This window comes from Oryzias latipes, chromosome 4 (assembly GCF_002234675.1).
Source record: "Oryzias latipes chromosome 4, ASM223467v1".
NCBI classification, from domain to species: domain Eukaryota; kingdom Metazoa; phylum Chordata; class Actinopteri; order Beloniformes; family Adrianichthyidae; genus Oryzias; species Oryzias latipes.
In genome coordinates, this window is record NC_019862.2 from 13,796,972 (window position 1) to 13,819,709 (window position 22,738).

Consider the following 22,738-nt stretch of genomic DNA (forward strand, 5'->3'; position numbering starts at 1 on the left):
CGGTTTTTTTTATATTTATGTTTGATGTTTATATTTTTATATTTGATATATTTGACATTATATTCAAGATGTTTTTAATATTTTATTTCTTCATATTTCTTATCAAGCAATAATTGTATTCACTAGATGTACTTTCCATATGGCCCATACTGTATTTGTGCTAGTTCCGTCAAGGAAAAAGTAAAGTGGTACCCCAGTGTGTCAACCTGGGGGTGAAAAGGTTAAAAATTCATCCTTTTTCCTCAGTACAAAAATGTGCTTGTATCACACGTTTTTGCACCTAGTTAATGACGCATTTGTGTGTGCGCGCGCATGCGTGCGTATGTGTGTGTGTGTGTGTGTCAATGTGTTTTGAAATTATTAAAATGAATTACTTTTCCTGTCTTCTTTGCTGTACTCCTGTTTTTGCCCATAGTCTTATATAGTACTTGGTAAAGCTTTCATTGAAACAATTCGATCATTTTTTTTGGTTAGCAATAAATGTCAGTGATGTTTATCTCGAACTTTCTAATAAAGCTGTATACCTATTGCCAAGATTTTTTTATGTAAATATGTATCTTTACAAATGTGTTTTAAATTGCCAGACCTACAAAAATCCCTGTCATTTTTCTTTACAAATTAAACTTTGCAACTGTAATATGTCGTCAACTATTTATAAGTTTAATCCAAACCCTGGAGGCTACTTTTTTCCAGTAATACTGCTGTAATAAGTTTTACATTTGTCTTCATAAGGCCCTTTTCTGCTATTGTGGAAATGGCAGGAGTGGTTACTGCTGACCTCCTGATCAATTATTCAGGCTCTCCGGCAGAGCTCATCAATAAGAAATGAGCCGTTCAGTATTTGAGGTAAAATGTTTCATGACTCCTGTTGAAGCTCCTGATTGGTCTACATGGCTTTCAATCATTCACGGTGCCTGTATATTCCGCCCACCTGTCCTCTGGTCAGCAACGCCTCATGAAGCGTTTGCTTTCGGATGGGTGCCGGAAATGAATTTAGATTAGAAAATAAAAGCAGGCAAAACACCATTTTGTTTAATAACTCGAAACAAGTCTGTGAGCAATGCCTAAATAACGTCTGCATCAGGCCAAATTATTATTACTTAAAAAAAGAAAAGAAATGTTGCAGTAGATTGTGCCACTTAAAAAAAGATAATTATTCTTTCATAAATACTGTCTTGGGTGACAAATAGCTGTGCTCCACTAAACTCTTTTCCAGAGTAATTGAATTCATAGCCATTATTTTCCACTCGCTTTAATATTTATAAATTTTAAGGGCTACAAGATGTTACCGAACAGTTCTTTGAAATTGTATTAGGAGTTGAATTATTTTTGCAACTAAACACTCCGCGGCCTCTATAGACGCGACTTGGTGGGCCAAAAGACAACCTTTGGTGGGCCAAATTTGGCCTGCGGGTCCTAATTTGGGCACCCATGCTCTAAACAGAAAACATATAAAAGAAGAACATCGTCAACTGACTGGTAGATGGAGAAGATCGTGTACATTTTTCCTCTTTTGTAGGGATAATCTTAGTTTGATTTTTTTTTCTTTCATTCATCATCAGCAGTCAACATCTAAATGTTGTGTACACTGCAAAAACAGCACCTCTAGAAATAATGTCAAAGTGTCAAAAGTTCTTAAAATTTGAAAAATTGTATTTAAATAAGCAAAGAAAATCTGAATGGTGTAAGAAATAAGGTCTTACCAAGGATTCTTATTTTAAGAAAAAAGCTAATAAGACATGTTTTCTTAAATTAAGATTACTTTTCTTTTGAAGACTTTCTTGAGAAGATTTTTTTTTCTAAGACAATTTTTCTTGAAACACTGGTCTTATCACTTTCTTGATATTCAGTTTTTGCCATGTAACTTGTGTTTTCACACTTGTCTGCTGTTGTTCTGTCCTCTTTCTGTTTACTAACTTGTGGTTTGGTCATACACTGAGACTTCTGCTTTAGGATATTTTTGAATTGTACATTTCCGGTCCTGTTTGGCTTTTGTTTTTAATAGAAATAATGATAATATTTTATCTTCTTCCGTTTGTCCCTTTCGGGGTTATGGGGCTGCCGGAGCCTATCCCGGCCACTTATAGGCGAAGGCAGGGAGCATCCTGGACAGGTTGCCAGTCCGTCGCAGGGTCACACATATCACACAACCCTGCATACTCACATTCACACCTATGGATAATTTGGAGTGACCAATTAACCAATGAAGCATGTTTTTGGAGGATGGGAGGAAGCCGGAGTCCCCGGCGAAAACCCACACATGCAAGCTCCACACAGAAAAGGTTCCCCATTGGTGTTCTGTTTTCAGGTCCCCCAGCCAGGACTTGAACCAGGGGCCTTGAGGCAAGAGGCTGTGAGGCAAGAGCGCTAACCACTGCACCACCGTGCAGCCCCAAATAATAACACACTAATAATAATAATAATAATAATAATAATAATAATAATAATAATAATAATAATAATAATAATAATAATAATAATTATTATTATTATTATTATTATTATTATTATTATTATTATTATTATTACAACAAGAACAATTAAAAAACACTAAATGAATGTTTTTTTTTGCTCGAAGTTAAACCGTCAGAGCAGTTGGAACAGTTTCCCTTCACAACACAAGTGACCAAAATGAACTGCAGTCACACGAGGTGAGTTGGAAGTTTTAATTTGAAAAGCCTAAACGGATGTTTTGCTCTGCAACATTTCTGGTTTAACAGTGGAGGTGCTTCTGCAGGTCCTGGACGCGTTGTACAGCAACCGGATAGAAATCTGCAAAGGTGGGTTTTATTACCTTTTATTCTTACCACACTAACATTTAACCATTGCACATTTTCAAGTATGGAGTATCTTGTTTTTGGCATAAATGAATGTATCTATTTCGATGCGATAAAAAGGGGAACAGGCCATCGGCAGAATATGCTATCTCTAACAGCTGTTTCCATTGTGGAACCCGCAGGGCGACGTAAAAAACGCGTCTTCCGCGGGCAGATGGAGGATGTTGCTGATGATCATGAGGATTTATCACATTTCCTGTTTGAATCGTGGCTTGTCCTACAGGAGAAATTAAAGGCGTGTCACACATCAGACCAGAAAAACCGGTCCAGACTGATCTGAGGCGGAATAAAACGAAACAATCATCATTTCTGCTTTAATTAAACAATAATCAACACATTTTTGATCAAACAGAATTACATCCATCCTCAATGCACTATTGCAGGCCTGGAGTTGCTGTCTAATTCATGAAAACGTGGTCTCAGATGATGTGTTCCTGCTAACATACAGTCAAATCACGTCATATGATTTTTGACCTCCCTCTTCATTCATATTGTGGTCCAATTCTCTTAATAACCACGTGACAACGAAGGGATACTGAACTGCACAGACAGTGAAAGATGATGACGTTTAGGGTTTTGTATTGCATAGTATGTAAAACAGTTTAAAGACTTCATACTATAGTCATCTTGATTCTACATTGGTATATTAATTTAAAAGCAGAGATTGGCTCCTTTGTAATGTAGTTTCCCTTCTTACAGAGACATTATATGATTGTCTTCTAGGCCTGATTTTGGAACGTTTAGCCTGAAATGGCCAAATCGACATCCCTACCCAATGGGACAACACTTCTAATGTCAAACAACATCCGACTGTGCTTCACACTAGAAGCTCGGATTGCTTTTCTTTCAAGACAAAAATGGCCTTGAAAAGGACCGTTAATCACGAGTTCGAGTATATAAGATGCTGAAATGTCATCGTTAATTCCACGCCGGCCTGAATTCACCTGCAGACTGCTGCAGCAGCAAACATCATTCATATCGTGCCCACTCTCCTTCCTGCTTTTTATTTTTCAGTGCGGGGGGTGGGGGAAACTGAAGTCGGGGCTATTTTTAGCCTCCCCTCTTCTCATCTGCATCCCCATTTTCCCTCTGAGAAGGAGGCCTGTTAGAGGAGTAAAGGAGGCAAATGATGGAGCAGGACAGCAACTGAGTGGCCATCCTGCTGTCTGCTTTTGTTTATTAGTTGTTTTACAATCCTGGCTGGTTAGTGGCTTTGTAATAATTGATTTGTCAAGGGAGAAGATAGATATTTAGCCATGTTGAGTTAATAGGGCTCATGATTTATTGTAACTACACACTTTTGAATGGTCATTTAGCTACTGCCTGGTCCAGTTTTACTGTCCCAGTTTAATACTTTGGCGTTTGCAAAATGGGAACATCTCAGCACAGACAAATGCAAACTCCATTTAAATGGTCATTGGTTAAGCATCTGTTTGATTAAAAAATAGCAAACATATGTATATTTTTTAATTTAGTTCCATTTTACAATGTCCAATAAGGTATAAATTAATGTTTGAAAATATTTTGGTTTGGTTTCAAGCTTTGATTTTGTCTTTCTGCAGGTGATAAAAACATGATATTTATCATTATTAGTTGCCTGTTTAAAGCAAGAACATGATGCATGTTTGGACTTTAAAAACCCTTGTGCTATTTTAGATGACCCCACCCTCACATTGACGTGTTCTCCCTACCATGACAAAGGTGGATAAAAGTGGAAAGATTTCATTTAATCCATGGACACCAGTGAGGTTCACAAATCATTGAAGAAAAAAGGTTCAGCGCACTGTCTAGTGGGTCTAGATGACCCAACTCCAAATGGTAAAGTGCCTAGGAAAGCACAAGGGTTACTATAATTTAAATAAAATCAGCCGCACCTAGGGGTGTAGCAATTAATCGACTAAATTGATTAATCTATTTATTTGCCTACAACCCGAGCGATCTGTCTGAGACAGGTTGTTAATCAAATCAACTTTTATTATTACAAAATCGTTTCAAAATGAATCAATATTGGAAAATACCATTTGGATTGAGATATGGTTCTAATAAAGCTTAGTTTCTATGCTAAACTAAAATATGAATGGAGTTGACATTTATTCTTGTTTACTTGTTTGTTTGTAAACATATTTAATTTTCTTGCAAGGAATCTGGAAAACTGCACCTACACTGTTCAGTACCAGGTATTTATCTCACTGGTAGAATTTTTGGCTAAAGATGTCCTGGATCGATTTTAGGTCAGTGAATTGGATCAAATCGGTTCTTTAAAAATGAATCAATATTCACCATGAATCATATTAGTAACCACAAATGAATCGTTACCCCCCAGCCGCACCACATAATTAGAGTAAAACATTTGCAGGTAGGAGTTTGTCATCTTAAGTACAAATATTGGCCAAAATATCTCTTATGTGAAAAGTTAATATTGTTCTTTGAGGAATTATTGTTGTTAAACTACTAGGAAAAAATGTCACTGGTTTGAAAGGATGATGTTTTCTTGTCTTTGAAGCTAGAGATGCCAGCTGAAATGATGTGTATATTTATTCAGAAAAGCCAAATGCAGAGAGCCTGTTGGGTCAACTTTTAGTAGCAGAATCGCGACATACTTGTTTTTCTCTGACTTTATCAATGGTCGAGATCCGTGCTTCTGTAGAACATTGTTGTTGTTTTTTGCTGAGGTTTGCTGAGAGGACTTTTGCTCTTCTATGGTTCATCCGGGACACATTTAAGAAACCGGACATTGAACCATGCTACTTTATCACCTAGATTTTTTTCCTTTCGGTGTTCTTGTCCTGTCCCATTTTCTCTGACAATGTCCCCTGTCAGATTATGAAGCTTGGGTTTGTGTCTCTAGTGCTTTGGAATACATGAGGGTTTATGGTCGACTGGTTCTGGGCTGCAACAGCAAAAGCCTAAACCATCACACATCCTCCGCCATGTTTGACAGCCAATCTAAGGTTTTGCACTGATATGCTTTTGATGTTTGTGACATTTAACCTTTCCAAGAAACCTTTACATTCTCATCATTACCATACCAGCTGATGAAAGGGTGAGATTTAGCCTGTTTACTAGTGAATAATAATCATCACTTTAACATTTATTCTTTAGCCCTGATAATTCTGAACAAATGTGATGCAACAACAAGAACCGATTATCTTTTAACATCATATTTATTTTTTATTTGACCAAAGCTGTCGTGAAAACCAAAATGTTTTTTAGTGACTACAAGTTTACTGTAGTAAAACCTAAAATCACAAATTTCTTAAAAGAAAATGATGTATTTTTTCTGTTTTTGATTAATGTGTATATATTAAAAGAGGATGTAATGTTTCTCCCAAAACAGTACTTGAATGAATTGTGAATATTCAGGACTCCTGCTTCAAACTCAGTGATTTTTTTTAGTGATCAACATTGGAAAACAAGAAGATGACAGTTTGATCGCTTGTTCCTGAAACAGGCGATGAAGTCTTAACTATTTCTGTCTCCCTAAAATGAGATTTTGTTCACATAATCTAGGATCCCCTGAGGATTATGGGGCTCCATATCACTGCCAAAATACAAAAATCCATTTACTTTTGGTTATCAAGTTCACAATTAACATTACTATTTGTTTATATATTCATGTTTTAGCATTTCAATCCAAAACAAATTTGCTAAGAAAAAAAGCTTTCATGGTTGACACTCAAGAAAGTTCAAACTTTTATTAATGCAATCAGGATATTTTACTAACAAAATTATGGAAAAAGTCCTGGAATTTAAAATAAAACAAGAAATCCCTTGGCAGGAAAATCAATTAATGTAGTTGATGCAATGAAATGGCAGTTTCTAAGCAAAGATCAGTTTGATTTGGATGAAAGGATTTCTTGGAGTAAATTATTGGCCCTAAAATATCAATTTGTCTCGGCTGTCGCAGCCACACTCAGATCGAATCAGTCCAGCTCCTGCAGAATGTAGATCTTCAGCTGACAGGTTTAGAAGAGGGCTTGGTGATGTCATCACCTTTGCTTTTTGGTATGAAATAATTGAAAAATCCTTTTTTTCTATTAAAGTTCTTTTTGTTTTCTTAATAACCATTTTTAATTTTTAATTTTTTCCAGATAACATTATTTCTCAAGTAAAACTTCTTTATGTATCAAGATATTAGGATTTCTGGATTGGTTTAGTTATTTTGTCACCTTTAATTTTCATCACATTTTTCAATAACCTGCCATCCTTGTTGTCATTTTTTCTGGTTCCACTTTGAACCCTGACCTCTAATCCCTTCAAATGTTATCAGAAATCAAAAAGCTGTGAAGATGCGAGATGGAAGAATCGATAGTTCTTTTTTGCATCTACAAACCAACATTTTGCTATAGAAACTGAAAAAAAATGCAAACCACAGTAATTTTTTTTTTAGCCATTTTTCAAAAGGAAGGAAAAGATGGGCTGTTGTAAAAGAAAGAATGGCTTTGCTCTTTTCTTTTACCTCAACAATATTTTTGATTACTGAATACACTTGAAAAGAAGAACAGGAGGGACAAGGTAACACCTCAGACTGTTTTATATTACCAATATGGGTTTAGAGACTTTTAACAAAACCACAAAGACAATCATTAAAAGAGAAAAAATGAAATTTTGTTATGTTCTTGTTTTTTTCCTCTTCTCTTTGATAGACTCACCAAGCTATTCTCTTTCATAAAAATATATGAAAAAGTCAACTAACCTAATTGATCTAAATGCAAAAATCTTGAAGCTAAATTTTTGAAGTAATTACATGTTATAAAATACTAATCAGACCCATTGTTACTTTCGTTAATGGTAGAAAGAAATACAAACAAACCACTTTCCTCTTACCTGGAAAGGTCATTCCATATTTTCCCAGTCAACAACCATTACCTCAGACAGTTTTTATCTCAGCAGCTTTACAATTATTCTACGAAGTTCTTCAAGATCTACTCTGATTATCTTTGGATCTATTTTAAAAGCATTCCCAGTGGTATTTTAATTATGATGATTCCGTTTTTAGGCAAAATGAAAAAACCTGTGTCGTTTTCTAGGACATAGTTTCTGCATAGCGGCAGTAGTTTATCAGAAATGTGTCTGAGTTGTGGGTGGGACCGTTAACATGGAGCAACCCTGTCCTCCTTCCCCTCCCCATTGCTCAGAGCTTGGAGCAGTGAGGTTGTTTCTATATCACAAAGAAGCTCTCTTTAAAACTGTATTTTTTTGTCTGCTCCTGATTTACAGCAATTTGTATTAAGAAATACTGAGAAATGCAATTTTGATCGTAATTTTTTATATGTATGTCCTCCATCATCAGAAACCTGCTACAAGAGTGTATCAAAAACACAATATTCATTGGAGCGGGACCTTCAGCAATTAAGATTGTGTAGTCAAAAGGGCCACATCATCTGCATAGAGCACAGTTGGAACCCTTAGCTACAATGAGAAATCTCTTTATATAAGTTACAAACAGATCCTGTTGCAGATGATGATAGTGCACTTGTTCAAAGACAAGTCGGACTTATTGCCAGGAACCAATCTCCTGCTGTGTTTGTGAAAGGAACGTTCCTGGGTTTCACAGTGGAACAGAGCCCACACTGTTCTCCTTTAATCCAAATTTCCTAGAACAGTTTTTATGAATTTTACGCCATGTGTTTGGTTCAGAGAATATGTTACAGCTGATTTGTGGGTTGTTTGCCTTTGAGGTTTAATATCAACAACAAATGCATGCGAGCATGCATTTGTTAATTACTTTGTGATGAAGCAGAGAGGCATCAATCTGTAAGCTTTCACATTAAATTAGAGTTTAGCAGAGGTTAAACCAGCTCTCCTGTTTTTGCAGCTAATCTCTGACACACAGTAAAGGCAGCAACAATAACACCACACTGAGCATGAGTTTAATAGCCTCTTCTGAAAACCCACAACAGTCAGTGCTTGACAACAGCCAGGCATGCTGCACAGGCTGACCAGGTTACCATCTTCTAATCACTGTTCTTGATAAACATTCTATATTTGAGTTACAGTTTGTTTTCCTAAGGAGGCTCGGTAACCGAAACAGATTTTTCTGTCAATGAATCGTGGCTTAAAGCCAACAGTCTAAACAGAGTTCTATGCTGAGCCAACTTTTCTAAATCTTGATGCTTTTAAATTTTCTTCAGATAGCCATATCAGATGTCCAGTTTCTGCTCCAAGGACTTTCCATACTACATAAACAAAAAAGTTTAACCATTTACCCAAACTATGTTTGTTCAGCTACTTTTGAAGGGAAAGTCAGCTATAGAAGCATTTTTTTTCTCTCAGCTTTCTTTGCCGCTGAAAGAAACATTCACATCACAGCAGCTTTGTTGTCTATAATGAATTACTGTTTACATATATAATTGAAAAAGCTGATGAAACAAAATGTTATGCATTCTAAAAAAGCCATAAAGACCAACTCTAATCATCATTGATCTATTGTAAAATCATTCCCAGTGGTCGTTTATGATTATCTACTTTATATATGTTCATCATGAGAAAAATGCCACAGGAACATGTTAAAAACACTAACAACAGGATTTTGTAAGAAAGATCTTCATTTTAATGTCTTTTTCTATCTTTAAATTTTGAAGCTATCTCTTCAGCTCAGTCAGCTCTAACAGCAGTTTTTAGGCAGCAGCATCTGCAGAGCTGAGCATGCACTTTGCTGAAGCAGTAACACAAGAACATTCATTTCTAATAAAGCATGGGGGAAACTAAACACCAAGCCTTGACTGTGATCACATGTGATCTCACTTCCAGTTTTGGAGCTGACATACATTGTTCAAAACGGTTGACATTGCATGTTTTATACAATCAAAAAAATAAAAAGTTCATCAGGGAATGTCAGGGCTTTTATGGCTTGAGTAAATTATTCCCATTATCATTGTGTGGCCTTTAAATGCATTCCAGTTTAGCACATAAAAGCAAGAGGATGAACAACATAACATTTGAAAGTGGTGGATGAACCAGCAGACGAGCTAAATTAAAATGTCTATTGAGCGGATGCTGATGGAAACAAACCAAACACAAGTCTATGTAATCATGTAATCAGATATTGTAGAGCCGGTTAAGTTGATATTTCAGACTAATCGTGCATTTTGTGGTACAAGCGCCACATTTGCCATTGATGTACCTTAAGATCCCCTCTTTCAGAAAAGCACATTAGCCATGAGAAATTTTTTTACAAAATGGCGGCCATTTGCAAAGATGGCGGCCATACGCGATACTGTCACAAAATATATATTTGCCACAGTTTCAACAATATCGGCCATTCATGCACAAAATGCAGTCTTTAGGATCAGAGGATCCTAAAGTACATTTATGCCAAATTTGGCGTTTTTACCACAAAAAGCAGGATTATTTTGATAACCGGCTCTGCTATTACTTGATTGTCTTACTTAGATTGTGCTCCTTTTTTCTGAACGTTTCTAAAATATTTTAAGCTTTTTTTTTTTCTATGTTCAACAGAAGTGTTTAAATAACCTTTAATTGTGAAGAATTGTATTTATCTGAAGAATAAATCAAAATCTGTTTAACATTTGCATTTGTTTTTTTGTCTTGTCAGTCAGCACATGCTCTCTGTTACCCACAATGCAGTTAAGAAGTTTGTGCATCACTTGCTGAGCTACCTCTGTCCAACACACCAATGATGTGTTGTGGAAAGGTCGAGTTTTCTTCAATTTTTAACAAGCATCTCTCTGCTCCTTCGTGTAAGCTGATAGGCTGAACTGTGAGGAGGGTGCAGTTTTTTTGGTTGTTCTTTCTTCTCTTAGAGTCCCAGTGTTCCAGAGCAGCCAAGTGGAGATAACTGTCTAAATATAGAGACGGTGGAGGGGTTTAGAGGGTCCTGTGGGCTCAGGTCATTGTATTCCTATGAGTCGGCATGTGTGCTGATTCCCAAATCCTTTAGTTTCAATGTTCACATGCCAACACATGTTCAGTTAAACATATGCAACCCGGTGAAGTTTTCTTATATACTTTTTGCTCATTCATTTGAGATGATGAAAAAATGAACTTGTTTTGATTGTCTTTATTAAAAAAAAAAACGACACTTTTTGCTTAGTTTGACCTAAATTATTTCTTTTTCATATTTTTCTGTAATTTTCTCACTGACAAGTTTCTATTCTGCTGTGTGCAGCGTTATAAACAAATAATTAAATTTGAGTTTATCTGGTAGTGAATGAATGTGAAAGATTGTGAAAAAACTTTTTCGTTTCTTTAAAATGTGAAATCAGCTGTGAAACGTGAGACTTGATGGGAAACCTTAAGCTAACCTACTGTGACTGCCTTCTAAGTTCTGATGATGAAAGTCAGAAAATTGGTTTGTTGTTTTTCTCCTGACTTTGCAATATGCTGCTTTGATTAATATCCACATAGCAACTTATAGAACCAGCTAGTTAATCACTGTCATCTCGAATGCTGAGTCTCAAAGATGGGGCTGAAATCTATGTTTTAGTTAACACACTTTTTACAGGGATGAACTTTTTAGCAAGACAACTCAGATTCTGCTTTTTCTTTAATCAGAAAGAAGTAAAAGCATTTATTTTTTTATAGTTGTTTTATCATTGTAGCTCTGCATTCTCCTTTTTCTGTGAGCACACTCATCATCACAGCATCCTAACTGTGGTGCTGTCCATTGTGCTGAAGTTAAAAAACAGAGCAGACTGTTTTTAAATCTCACATTTGCCTTTTTTTTAAAACTTGGACCTACAAAAATTAGATTATCACAACAAATGTTCTGTTAAAAAACATATAAAATGAAACTAAACATTTTAAGGGCCCCATGGCATTGCAATTACAGTTGTTTAATTGTTTGCCACCTAGGATTTGTGCAAGAAAATTGATTTGAGACATCAACATGCTGCTAAAGCTGCATTATGTTTCTAATCATAGCTTTAGACATGTAAACATGTCAAGTTGTGAGTTGCATTCAGTAAAGTGCTCAATACCTAAATGTGTGGAAATTTTGGTGAATTTTGGTGACTTTAAGTTCAAAATGACAACAGAAGCATTTCCATCCGTATTCAAATAACACATTGTTTGTCCTCTATTTATATTTTGTCTGTTGCTCACATTTTTTGGGATCTTGTAATGGCCTTGTGTTTCATTTTACTGTAGTGTATGATATGAATTTGCTCATATAATGTCGTCAACATTAACATTCTTCTATGGTTCTGTCCAACAGATGGCTTCAGCAACAGCGACCTATGGGCAGAAGGAGTCCTCAGACCAGAATTTTGACTATATGTTTAAGATCCTCATTATTGGCAACAGCAGTGTGGGAAAAACCTCCTTCTTGTTCCGCTACGCTGACGACTCTTTCACACCTGCATTTGTCAGCACGGTGGGGATCGACTTCAAGGTGAAGACCATCTACAGGAACGACAAGAGGATTAAACTACAGATTTGGGTAAGACAAGAGACAAGATGAGATGTGCATTTTACAGAAAAAAAAAAACAAATAAATCAAGTTTTCGTGTTTTTCTAAATAGTAAATTCTACAAGTTTTATCTTTTGGGGGAAAACAACCCACACCTATTATGTCTGTAATGTAAAAATTGTTTTTTCATGGGATCATTTACATGAGATGCAGTCATTAGAAAGATATACCTCGTCATTGATACTAAATGAAAAGCAAACTAAAACAGCACTTTCCACCATAGGATTTAAAAAGCTTGTGATTCTCAGAAATAGAAAAACCTTTTGTGAAGCTCTAAACTTCAAATACCCCCTGTTGTTTGTAATTACTGTAGTATTTTCTCTTTAAGCAGCTCCAGATACCCTAAAAATGCTTGATTTGCCCCACAGACTTTTTTTGCAGGTAATAATCATGTGTTTGTTGATCCCTTGAAGCTCTGGAACCCAAGTACAAACAAATATTTTTAATGGTTTTTCTGAAATAGTTTTTTATGCACAACAAAAATATTTATGAATTGCAAAGATATCCTTCAGTCGCTTTGCAAACTGACCTCAGAAATACAGAGATTGGAATTAAGACTTTAAAATGCAGAGAAATAGGGATATAAAAGATACAGATATGTACAGAAAAACTGATGTAGCACTGGGAGTAAGAGCAGTGTTGCCTGAAAACCACAGATACGAACAATTTATTTTGGTAAAAACCTTTAAAATCAGTCAGGAAGTCAATAATCCGTTTCTGACGTTGTCAGTTTCTCTTCTTGTTGTGTTCTCTACTGTCTTTGGTTGTGTCTAAATTTTTTTCCCTACTCACTATAGTGCACTATATAGACTGTTCGCCACTCGCTCTAGAAATTTCCCAGAAGTCTCTTTGAAAAGCCAGTGGGCTTCAACACTCACTAAATTGGCATATATAAACCACAATGCATTGTGTTAGAACGATTTTCCATGTGAAAACAATGTATTTAGATTTATTTTTCATAAGCCATAGACGTTTTGATCATCAAAATACATTGGATTCATAAAACCTCTTTGTAAAATATTCTTATTATAAATAAAAGAGGCCAGTAAGAAAAAAAAGAGTTTCTCTGTTAAAAGGAATGCCAAATGAATATTAAAAACTACACTAACTATACATTTAGGATACAATCTACCAACAAACTGAACTGCATTGTGTTGCTATGAAGTTAGTTTTTATGCATCCATTCGTGGACCATATGTCGAAATGCATATTGAATCATGTGGGACGAAAGGATACACACCCATACAAAAAAGGATAAACAATGACATTTAAGGTCATTTAAGGTCATTTTTCTGAAAAAAGGGATTGGTGTATCTTTTAATAGTTAACTGCTGCACAAACTTTGGTTTGTAATGATCATCCATCAGTACAGAGGATGCTCCAAAGAGAGACACGATGAAAAAGTGGTGCTTTTAAGCCCGGCATGTTTGTACCTGTACATGACATTTTTCAGTTGCCAGAGATGTGACCGTGAACAGACACACAGTGTGTGTGTGTGTGCATGTGTGAGACTGCTTCTGTTGTCAGCATTTGCAAGGTCCTGCCTCTGGTAAGAAAGCTACAATTGGCCAATAAGAGAAGAAGAAACCGATGACTGGGTGCTGCTTTCCCATCCCCCAGCACTACACGTTTCCCTCAAGAGCTATCACAAATTCACACAACCATCCCCCATTCCTCTATCAGTTGATATTCATGCAGAGTAAAAAGACAGCTCAACCATCCAAATGCAGTATGTAGGATTTTTCTCCAGAGTGTGTAGTGTTAAACCCATTTATGTAGATTTATGTAGATTCGATCTGTCATGTAGATTTTCATTCATACTGATGGAAAACATCCATGTGTTAGTGTTTAACAGGTCAGTATGATGCAAATATTTGATGACACCAAGCTTAAACTGATAGCAAAAGGCATATTTTCAACAATTTTGAAATCCTTGAAGATCCAACCAGATGAAAATTGTGTTTTTGGTGTTTTTTTTTACTATGCTCTTGTATTTTTCTGATGGTGGAAAACATATATAAAGTAAATTAAACTTTAAAGTATTTTTTTATTCCATTCATGGTGAACCAGAAGCAGATGAAAAAATGCAGTTGGAAAAAGCTCCACTTGTAGACGACTAGATCCATGTATGTCTTTGTTTTTTTCATCCGAGCTGGCATCTGGCTTAATACTGCAAACCTACATGGCTAGATAGCTCCAATATTCCTTGCCATTTTTGTTCCATCAGTAATGTTAGGTTGTGGATACAGGGGGCTGTAACCATAAACAGATGGATGATAGGAATTGGGGGTGGGCTTACTTTGCACCAATAGTCATGCCCACAACTCAGAGGCAAATTTCTAATGAACCCCTGCCGCTCTGCAGAAACTATGTCCTAGAAAACAACAGGTTTTCATTAATTTTTTTCAACATGACACCTCTTAAAGAAAAGCTCCACTTGCACTTACAGGTGTAACTGTCTTCCATTGCAATGTGGGATTTATTATAAGTTTTTTAGTGAGACATTTATGTGTGTTTTCCCTTCCATTTTACCAAGCTCCCTCACCAATTAGCCTGTAGTGTTGTTGAGTTTTATTCTTGTCTGTGGCAGTGTGTTCTTGTGCATTTGTAGTTGTTTCTGGTCATGTGCTGTTACTTTTCATGTGTTTTTATCATCACAAAAATGCACATTTTCAGTCATCTATGCTATCTGGTTTTATCATATGTCGAGGTTTTTACCACCCACCGTCAACAGAAAGAGGAGAATTCATTATATAACACCACTCTGTGCTACTGAGGAGTTAGTTACAGAGCTTATGTTATCAGTTAGCAGCCTGCAGTGGATGCAGAACAGAAAAATGTACCCATCGGTACAATTGGATGGTAAAAGCCAGAGCTAAAACCTTCTAAAAATGCTTTGCTTTCTGAAAAGGATCATGCATGATTGGATGGATTCACTGTGAATCAAAAAGAACAGCAGAACTGACTTCACTGAAAAAAAAAACATTTTAATGGCTTAGTATTTGTATGCAGGTCTTTTAGAGAACTCCACTTAAAAATCTCTGGTTTGTCCATTAGAGCTGTGCTGGAGGACAGTGAGGAGCAGTGATTTGTGCTTTGTCTGAAGTAAATTAACCTTAGTAAATTCCAAGACTTAATGTTGTTAGAACAACAAACCCACTATAAATCCGTAAATTAAACTTTTTCATTCAGATATCCATACAGCACTAGTCCCTTCAAAAAGCGGAAAGAAAAAAAAATGTATGCCCTATTCACTAAAAAATGTTTTACTAGGAAACTGAGGTTGTTTTTTTAAGGGGAAAACATTAAATTAAAATTAAAATGTGACACAGGATGTAGGTGTGGGGGTCTATAAAGGTGAGCCTACACATTTCCAAAGATGGACTCTATGAACAAGGACTGCTCAGTAAGTCAAGTCCTTCCTGGAAAAAAAAGCATTTAGGATTGTTTTTTAAGTTGCTGCTTATTCTAACCTTTCTGTCCATTAACACTGCATAATCAATAAGAATTTAGGTTGCTATTTATTTAGAAAAATACTTTAAAATGTTAAGAAATTAGGGGTTGATTCACCCAAATGTTGCTTTTAGAGTCCTAAAAATACATTTCAGTACAAGCAATAGTTTCTAGGTTACATCAACTCTACCAACAATGCCAGCAATTACATAATAACGCAATGGATTTATAAATATCAATAGATGCTTTTAAAGAGTTCCTTTAGGGGGAAGGCAGTAACATTTCTATAAGTGGATTTTTTATTAAAGCAAGAGTTATTTGTGAGTAGATTGTGAATAGTTCCTGTTCTCCATGTGTTTTACTGTCCCCTACAGGTAGATGAAAAACCCAACAGTGGCTTTTTTTCCACTTTACTGAAAACCCTTAACCTGATATATTGATTATGCAGTCCTATCATTTTGTAATATTAGTCGTTTATTTTAATGTTGCATTAATTTCTGCACGGTGGCGCAGTGGTTAGCGCTCTTGCCTCACAGCAAGAAGGCCCCCGGTTCAAGTCCCGGCTGGGGGACATGAAAAACACAACATCAATGGGGGACCTTTCTGTGTGGAGTTTGCATGTTCTCCCCGTGCATGCGTGGGTTCTCTCCGGGGTCTCCGGCTTCCTCCCACCATCCAAAAACATGCTTCATAGGTTAATTGGCAACTCTAAATTGACCATAGGTGTGAGTGCAGGAGTGAATGGGTGTGTGAGTGAGGACATTCTACCCTGCAACAAACTGGCGACTTGTTCAGGGTGTCCCCCCTGCCTTCGCCCACAAGTGGCCGGGATAGGCTCCGGCAGCCCCGTGACCCCGAAAGGGATAAAACGGCATAGAAAATGAATGAATGAATGAATTAATTTCTTTATGTTCAGTGTCTTTCTTAACTCTGATATAGCAAATTTTGCTCAGCAGTAAACCTTTTTTCAAATGCATTTTCAATAGATTTGCTTGTGGAGCTTTGCTGCAGAGGCAAAGCAAAGTCTTGTAATCCTGTCTGCTCTGCAGTGGTCAGCAGCTCCAGCAGCAGCACTTTTTTTTACACCACCACCAACATTCACAAGTGCTTACTGGTCTCTATCTCATAGCTTTGTCAAAGCCACTGATACAATTAAAGGCATAAAAAAATCTGTAGAAGCCTTACCAGTGTTGAAATGTCAGATAACCGTTGTATTTGTCAGTATTTTTAATCAGATTGATGTAAACGCCTGTTTTTTGTAACCATACCAGCTTTGAAAGAATTCATCTGCCAGAAATATTTTTTAGTTTAAGGAGACATTGAGGGGAAATGTGTCTGTTTTCTGCTCCCCACAGGATACGGCAGGTCAGGAGCGTTACCGCACCATCACCACGGCTTACTACCGAGGAGCCATGGGCTTCATCCTAATGTATGACATCACAAACGAAGATTCCTTCAACGCCGTGCAGGACTGGTACGTTTTTTGGGTGTAGGGGAACTTGTGACATGACAAAAGCAGATGCTGGCACCTCCAAATGCAGATGACAAATGAAAGTGTAGTTGAATATCCACACTATTCAGAAAACCCAGAAATACAGCAACAAAAACAACAAGGCGGGCAGACGTCCCTGTGTTTAAATGAAAATGAAATGCTGAAACAAGCCGGATCTCTTATCCTTTTGGTCGCCTGCTGGGACCGTGGCTCAGTACAGAATCAAACCTTCTGCCTCTCTTTCACTCAAATCTCTTATCTTCATTCTTTTTCTTATCTTTTTTTTAATTCTTTTAAACTATAAATGAATTTCTTTTGCAGTCAGAGTACAAAATATAACAATTCCTTTTGAAAGCTAAAATGACATTTTATTTCAAATATTCTGCCTCACTATTATAAAATAGCTGCTTGTCTTTGAACAAACAGCAGAAGGGATGAGGGAGTCACAAGTGCTGTGCAAACAAAAACCTCTTTGTCATTTCTCAAACACGGTTTTTATTCAACCATGTGCCTTCATATCCTGTTTGACAGCTCTGACAGAAGCACAATGCTACAACATGACAGAAAATGCCCCCGGAGTAAAAATCAGATTTTAATTGCATTTGCAGTTTACATTTGCAATTTTGCTAATGCAAAAACACAATTGCATTTCATTTGAATTAGCAGGGGTGCACTTAGTAGAGGTTGAAGTTAGCTTTGGTATATCAACGTGGCTGGCAGAGAAACCAATCAGACTCCTGTTTGTCCTGGTTCCCAGGTCGACTCAGATTAAAACGTACTCGTGGGACAACGCTCAGGTGCTGCTGGTGGGAAACAAGTGCGACATGGAGGACGAACGGGTGGTGAGTGCAGATAGGGGTCGGCAGCTGTCTGAACACCTTGGTGAGTTCCACAACTTCACATCTCTGATTTATTGCTGTTCGTGCTTAGAGCCTCGTCAATCTGATGCTACTTTTGGTTCAAACTGTTCTAGCAAGAAAACTTTGCTAAATGCTTATTTAATCAAAAGAACTTTACTGTAGATCCAATTCTTTAGAATTCAAACACATATATTTAAAAAGAAAGGCTAAAACCTCAAGGGTTTCTGTGGTGGATTTGTTTGTGAGGGGTCTCCATGTTTTATTTCTGAGCTTGTGAGTGTTTTCTTTATCCCTCAAAATTGCCATCCTGCGTTCACTGGGGTCACAGAAGTGGTAGATTTTAGATTGTTTTTAGGGGGGAAAACTGTAAAATGTTTTTTAAAAAGAATTTCAAACAGCACTGAAAATATGTGGGAGGGACCCCACACAGAGAAACACAAAAGCCAAATGTCTTTGCTTTTTTATAGTGTCCTTACTTAGAGATGCTTGAAATAGAGGACTTCAGTTTTTCCATTTTTGGCATAGTTCAAAGACAGAAAATCCAGAAAAAACATGAAAATGTTTGTGTTAAGTTCATTGTCATGAAATCTGAACATCAATTGTGTCATAAATTGATTAAATAAACTTTTCTTTTTTTAGTAGCTGCTAAAACAAAACTGACTGAATGGTATAAAACTGTCAAAAAACAAATCCTCTTGCTCATTTTTCTACTTTAAATCTGAGATTGAAGATATTGTGTTTCATTCATTTTCAACACGTGGTTGACGTGTTGACAAATGTGTCAGTGCATGACAGCTTGGTCATTTTTAGTAAATGACCTAAACACAAGAAACCAAGTTGTTCACCTTTTGACTAACCCCGTTAGGGGTCGCCACAGCGTCTGGTTTGGCAGAGATTTTTTAACGTTAGATGCCCTTCCTGACATAACCCTGTATTTTCAAGGCACAGGGAGAACCAGGGTTTTAGCTCATTGCACCCCGATTGGAACCCAGATTTCTTGTGTGACAGTCCTACACCCAGCCAGTTAAGCTTTCTAGCCGCTAGGTCTAAATTCAAGAGATCAGGACTTATTGATAAACTGTGATAAACTTGAAATAAGGGAGAACTAAATTATTGTAAATAAATAATCTGACAAATAAACTGACAACTAGAATTTGATATATCCTGAGGGTTAGTTCAAAACAGAAAATAGCTTTGGATAGTAGTCAGATTAAAGCTGGTGTGATTGATAAGAAAACGTAACACCTAATTAAATCAATTGAACACTAACTTGCTAAAAGAATTTGCTCAATGATCTGCCAGTCTCTACAGGAAAAGAGAAGGAATGCCATTTTGACCTGACCGCCTTGCACTTCTCTGTCCTCCAGGTTTCGAGTTCTTTGAGGCCAGTGCAAAGGACAACATCAATGTCAAGCAGACTTTTGAGCGCCTCGTCGACATCATTTGTGAAAAGATGTCTGAGAGTCTGGACGCCGGTGACCCTGCGGTTACAGGGGCCAAACAAGGGCCTCAGCTCACAGAGCAGCCCGCCCCTCCTCACCAGGACTGTGCATGTTAAGACGCATTCATTTTTTCAACCCGTTTCTCTCGTCTTTATTCTTGTCCTTCGTAAGCTGTACCCCAGATCCTCAGGTCCTTATTTCATCCCCCTTTTCTCACCTATGTTGGTTCATGGGTTGATAATAAACAACACAAGCTGAAAGTTACTGAAATGCTCTGACGTCCAAACGTTCCAGCGTTTAAAGTGTCTGCCCCTTCATTCTTTTATGTAATAGGGGAAAAAGGTGTTTTTCTCAAAAGACACGCTTAACCAAAGCCAGAGCGACTTCAATCCAGCCAGAGCATTTCAGACTCTTTGCAGCTGAGGTGCTGATGGTTTTACTGTTCCCCATTGAAGGATTTGACGGCTGACATCCTCTGAGTGCCATTTAAATCCTTCCAACGTTTACACTAGTTTGTTTCATATTGGTTTAGGGAAAGAAAGCCAGCCTGATCTGGTGAATGAAAAGGAAGCTGTGGCATTAGATAAGAGGGAAAATGATCCATCTAAAATGAATTCAAAACCATTGTGCTGTGCGTCATGTAAAGCGTTTTATTTTCTCATCCATCTATAAGGATAACACTGAAAACCACAATCTTAGCTAGCTTTCCCCTTTTAGCATTTTTTAATCTTATGTTTTTGCATTTCTCTTCTAATCATAAATTTTGTGTCATTCATTCTACTTTTCATTTATTTACTAACACTTGGAGGCAAAGAAAGGAACAACCTAACTGGCATAAAAAAGCAAAAACCGAATAGAAACGTATTCAATTATATTTATTTAAAATGTACATATAAATGTTGTGCAATATACATATAAATATATATATATATAAATAAGATACAAACCAAGAATGCGCTTCTTGAAAAAAGTTTTAAAATAAGTTCTTCAAAGGACAGTATCTAAAACGAGACGTCTGTGTTGTGGTGTTTGTTTGGATGTGTGCAGGCAGCTTCACGGGGAAGATTAGAAATGTTGAAATGTCCTTTCTTGCCCGGAAAATTGAATTTGGAAATCCAAATTACAAACTTTACTGTCATAGACTGTTATTTATTCCTGTTATTTTCCAGTTGCTGAATCCACACGGTGGGATTTCCCCTGACTAAAACACAGAATAACATCTTTGTGTGACTTATTTATTGGAGAAGGTTGTTTGAGCAGTTGCAACGTCATCAGAAATGTGTTAAAGTGTCTAATCAAGGCACCACAAATTTGCCCTTGTTGTGGCTTTATTAACAGGTGTAAAAATGAAAGGATATGGGAAAGCCATTATGTACCATACAACAGCTTTATTGAACTAACTAACATCACTAGGTTATTTTTTTATTTATTTTTCATCTTTAATGCAGGTGACAGCTTCTCACTTGTTGCACATTGTGGTATTTTGTTTTTCTCTTAAAACCCCCCCACAAAAGTGAGTAAAGACAGTTTAGGATAGAAACAGAATTTGATAGAGTTAAATAAATCAAAACATATTGAGACCACTGCAGCGATTCGCAACATCAGTTTGATCAAGCTCATAACTAGTATTATCTTCTTTTTCTGGTGCTCAGCTTTGGCAGGATAACTAACACATTAACATACATCAGTGTCTCTGTTTTGAACAAATATGACATCTGAAGAATGGATCTCAGTTCATATTTCTTCATTTGCAACATTCATAGAGGTTAAAACATCCTGCTTTTTCCCTTTAACTCATCAGCAAGCAGGATGAAGCTTTCTCAGAGTCACAGAGCAGCCTCTGCAGGCTCAGTGTGGACCGAAGTTTGTTCACGGCAGAGATCAAAACAGGAGGGGGTTGACCTGGCTGGCATCTTGGGTTGAAGCTGGATAAACAATGCAGTTACATTTCAAAGTCACACAGCTCCCCTAACATGGTACAAAACCAATTTCTGAACTAATTTCAAAGTAATTTCAAGGCAAAAAGATAAACAGAATCAGTTTTGCAAGTTTTATTTATAATCAAAGAGTAATTTTAGAATTACACAACATTTAAACCTAATCTTCTTGGTTTAAGTTCAGTAAAATATTATGATGAAACAGGCCGATTGGTGAAATGGTGGACTTCATAAAAGCTGGAGGATTTGACCCTGTGTATGTTTCTGTTCTTACTGGTTGTGACTGTTTATTTTCCAGTAAAAACGAGTAAACTGCTCTCCTTTCTAATAAGTCTTCCTCTCCATATAATCCTGCGCTGTAAATACTGTATCTTTGAGTTTAAATGTGTGGATTGTGTTGTATCGAATCAGGCTTGCATTAAAATACAGGAAAAAAGAGAAGAGGTGAGGGGAGGGAGGTGGAAAAGATGAAAACTCCAAAATAGCCATGATGTACTGTATCTGCATTCATTTCTAGGCCTGCTTGTGAATGAATGTGTCACTCAGTTACAAAGCAATACCCACTGCAGCAAAGCATACAAAAACAAATGCCATCCAGCTTAATAGAGGTTGCTGACAGTAGATATTTTACAAGCACGCAGAAACATGTATCCTTATTTGGTCTCGTATCACTGCCTCTTCAGATCCTTACAGTTTGGGCCATTGAGATGAGAGGACATACTGTGGATGTTTTTATCTGTAATTTGTGGTAAACAATTAAAAAAAAAGCTAATAAGCACCCAACTGTGGATTTTTTTTTTATTTTTTGAGATTTTATGGGTTCACAAAATAAAAAAAACTGCCTTAACTTTGAAAAAATCTTCAAGACCACCAACATATCATTGAACACAAAGCCTAACATGAAATAGACCAATCTGTATAAAAGTTGTAAACTGTGTGACTTCTGTGCAGCAGCTTCTTGCACCCAGCAGATGATAATTGGAAGTGACAGGCCTGGCATCGAGCAGACAAATCAAAGTGACATTTTACCTTCTGGCTGCAATCTTTCCTCACACTGACTGAAGCAGTATGTTGTACTTTTGACTTCTGCTCCAACAGCTATAATCTGCTCTATTTAGGAAGCACTGCCATTCAATAAGCAGATTATCAAAATAGGATGTATTAATAAATTATACTCTGCATAGGCTTGGTCACGTGCAACCACCTTATTTGAGTTTTCTGATGGCTGTTTTATATGATTATTGACTACAATTTAGCAAAATAAATTATGAAAACTATCCTGTA

The 22,738-nt window shown here is 36.7% G+C and overlaps 1 protein-coding gene across 2 annotated transcripts; it reads left to right on the top strand.

Annotated features, from left to right (window-relative positions):
- Window positions 1-2,598: 2,598 nt before the first annotated feature.
- On the top strand, window positions 2,599-22,232 carry rab3a (RAB3A, member RAS oncogene family). 2 transcript variants are annotated; one of them, XM_020702394.1, is made up of 6 exons: window positions 2,599-2,651; window positions 2,738-2,780; window positions 12,016-12,240; window positions 17,079-17,197; window positions 17,973-18,097; window positions 19,443-22,232. In XM_020702394.1, exons 3-6 carry the CDS (start codon window positions 12,016-12,018, stop codon window positions 19,631-19,633), a joined length of 660 nt encoding a protein of 219 aa, XP_020558053.1. In that variant the 5' UTR covers window positions 2,599-2,651; window positions 2,738-2,780; the 3' UTR covers window positions 19,634-22,232. The 2 variants fall into 2 exon arrangements, with proteins under 2 accessions (XP_020558053.1, XP_023810020.1); XM_023954252.1 differs by lacking the exon at window positions 2,599-2,651 and having other exon boundaries at window positions 2,685-2,780.
- The last annotated feature ends 506 nt before the right edge of the window (window positions 22,233-22,738 follow it).

Excerpts from the sequence above, each read along its gene's own strand:
- rab3a (XM_020702394.1), top strand. The coding sequence starts at position 12,016 with ATGGCTTCAGCAACAGCGACCTATGGGCAGAAGGAGTCCTCAGACCAG. Across the intron at positions 12,241-17,078 it reads GGATTAAACTACAGATTTGG|GATACGGCAGGTCAGGAGCG; the intron begins GTAAGACAAGAG and ends TGCTCCCCACAG. Across the intron at positions 17,198-17,972 it reads TTCAACGCCGTGCAGGACTG|GTCGACTCAGATTAAAACGT; the intron begins GTACGTTTTTTG and ends CCTGGTTCCCAG.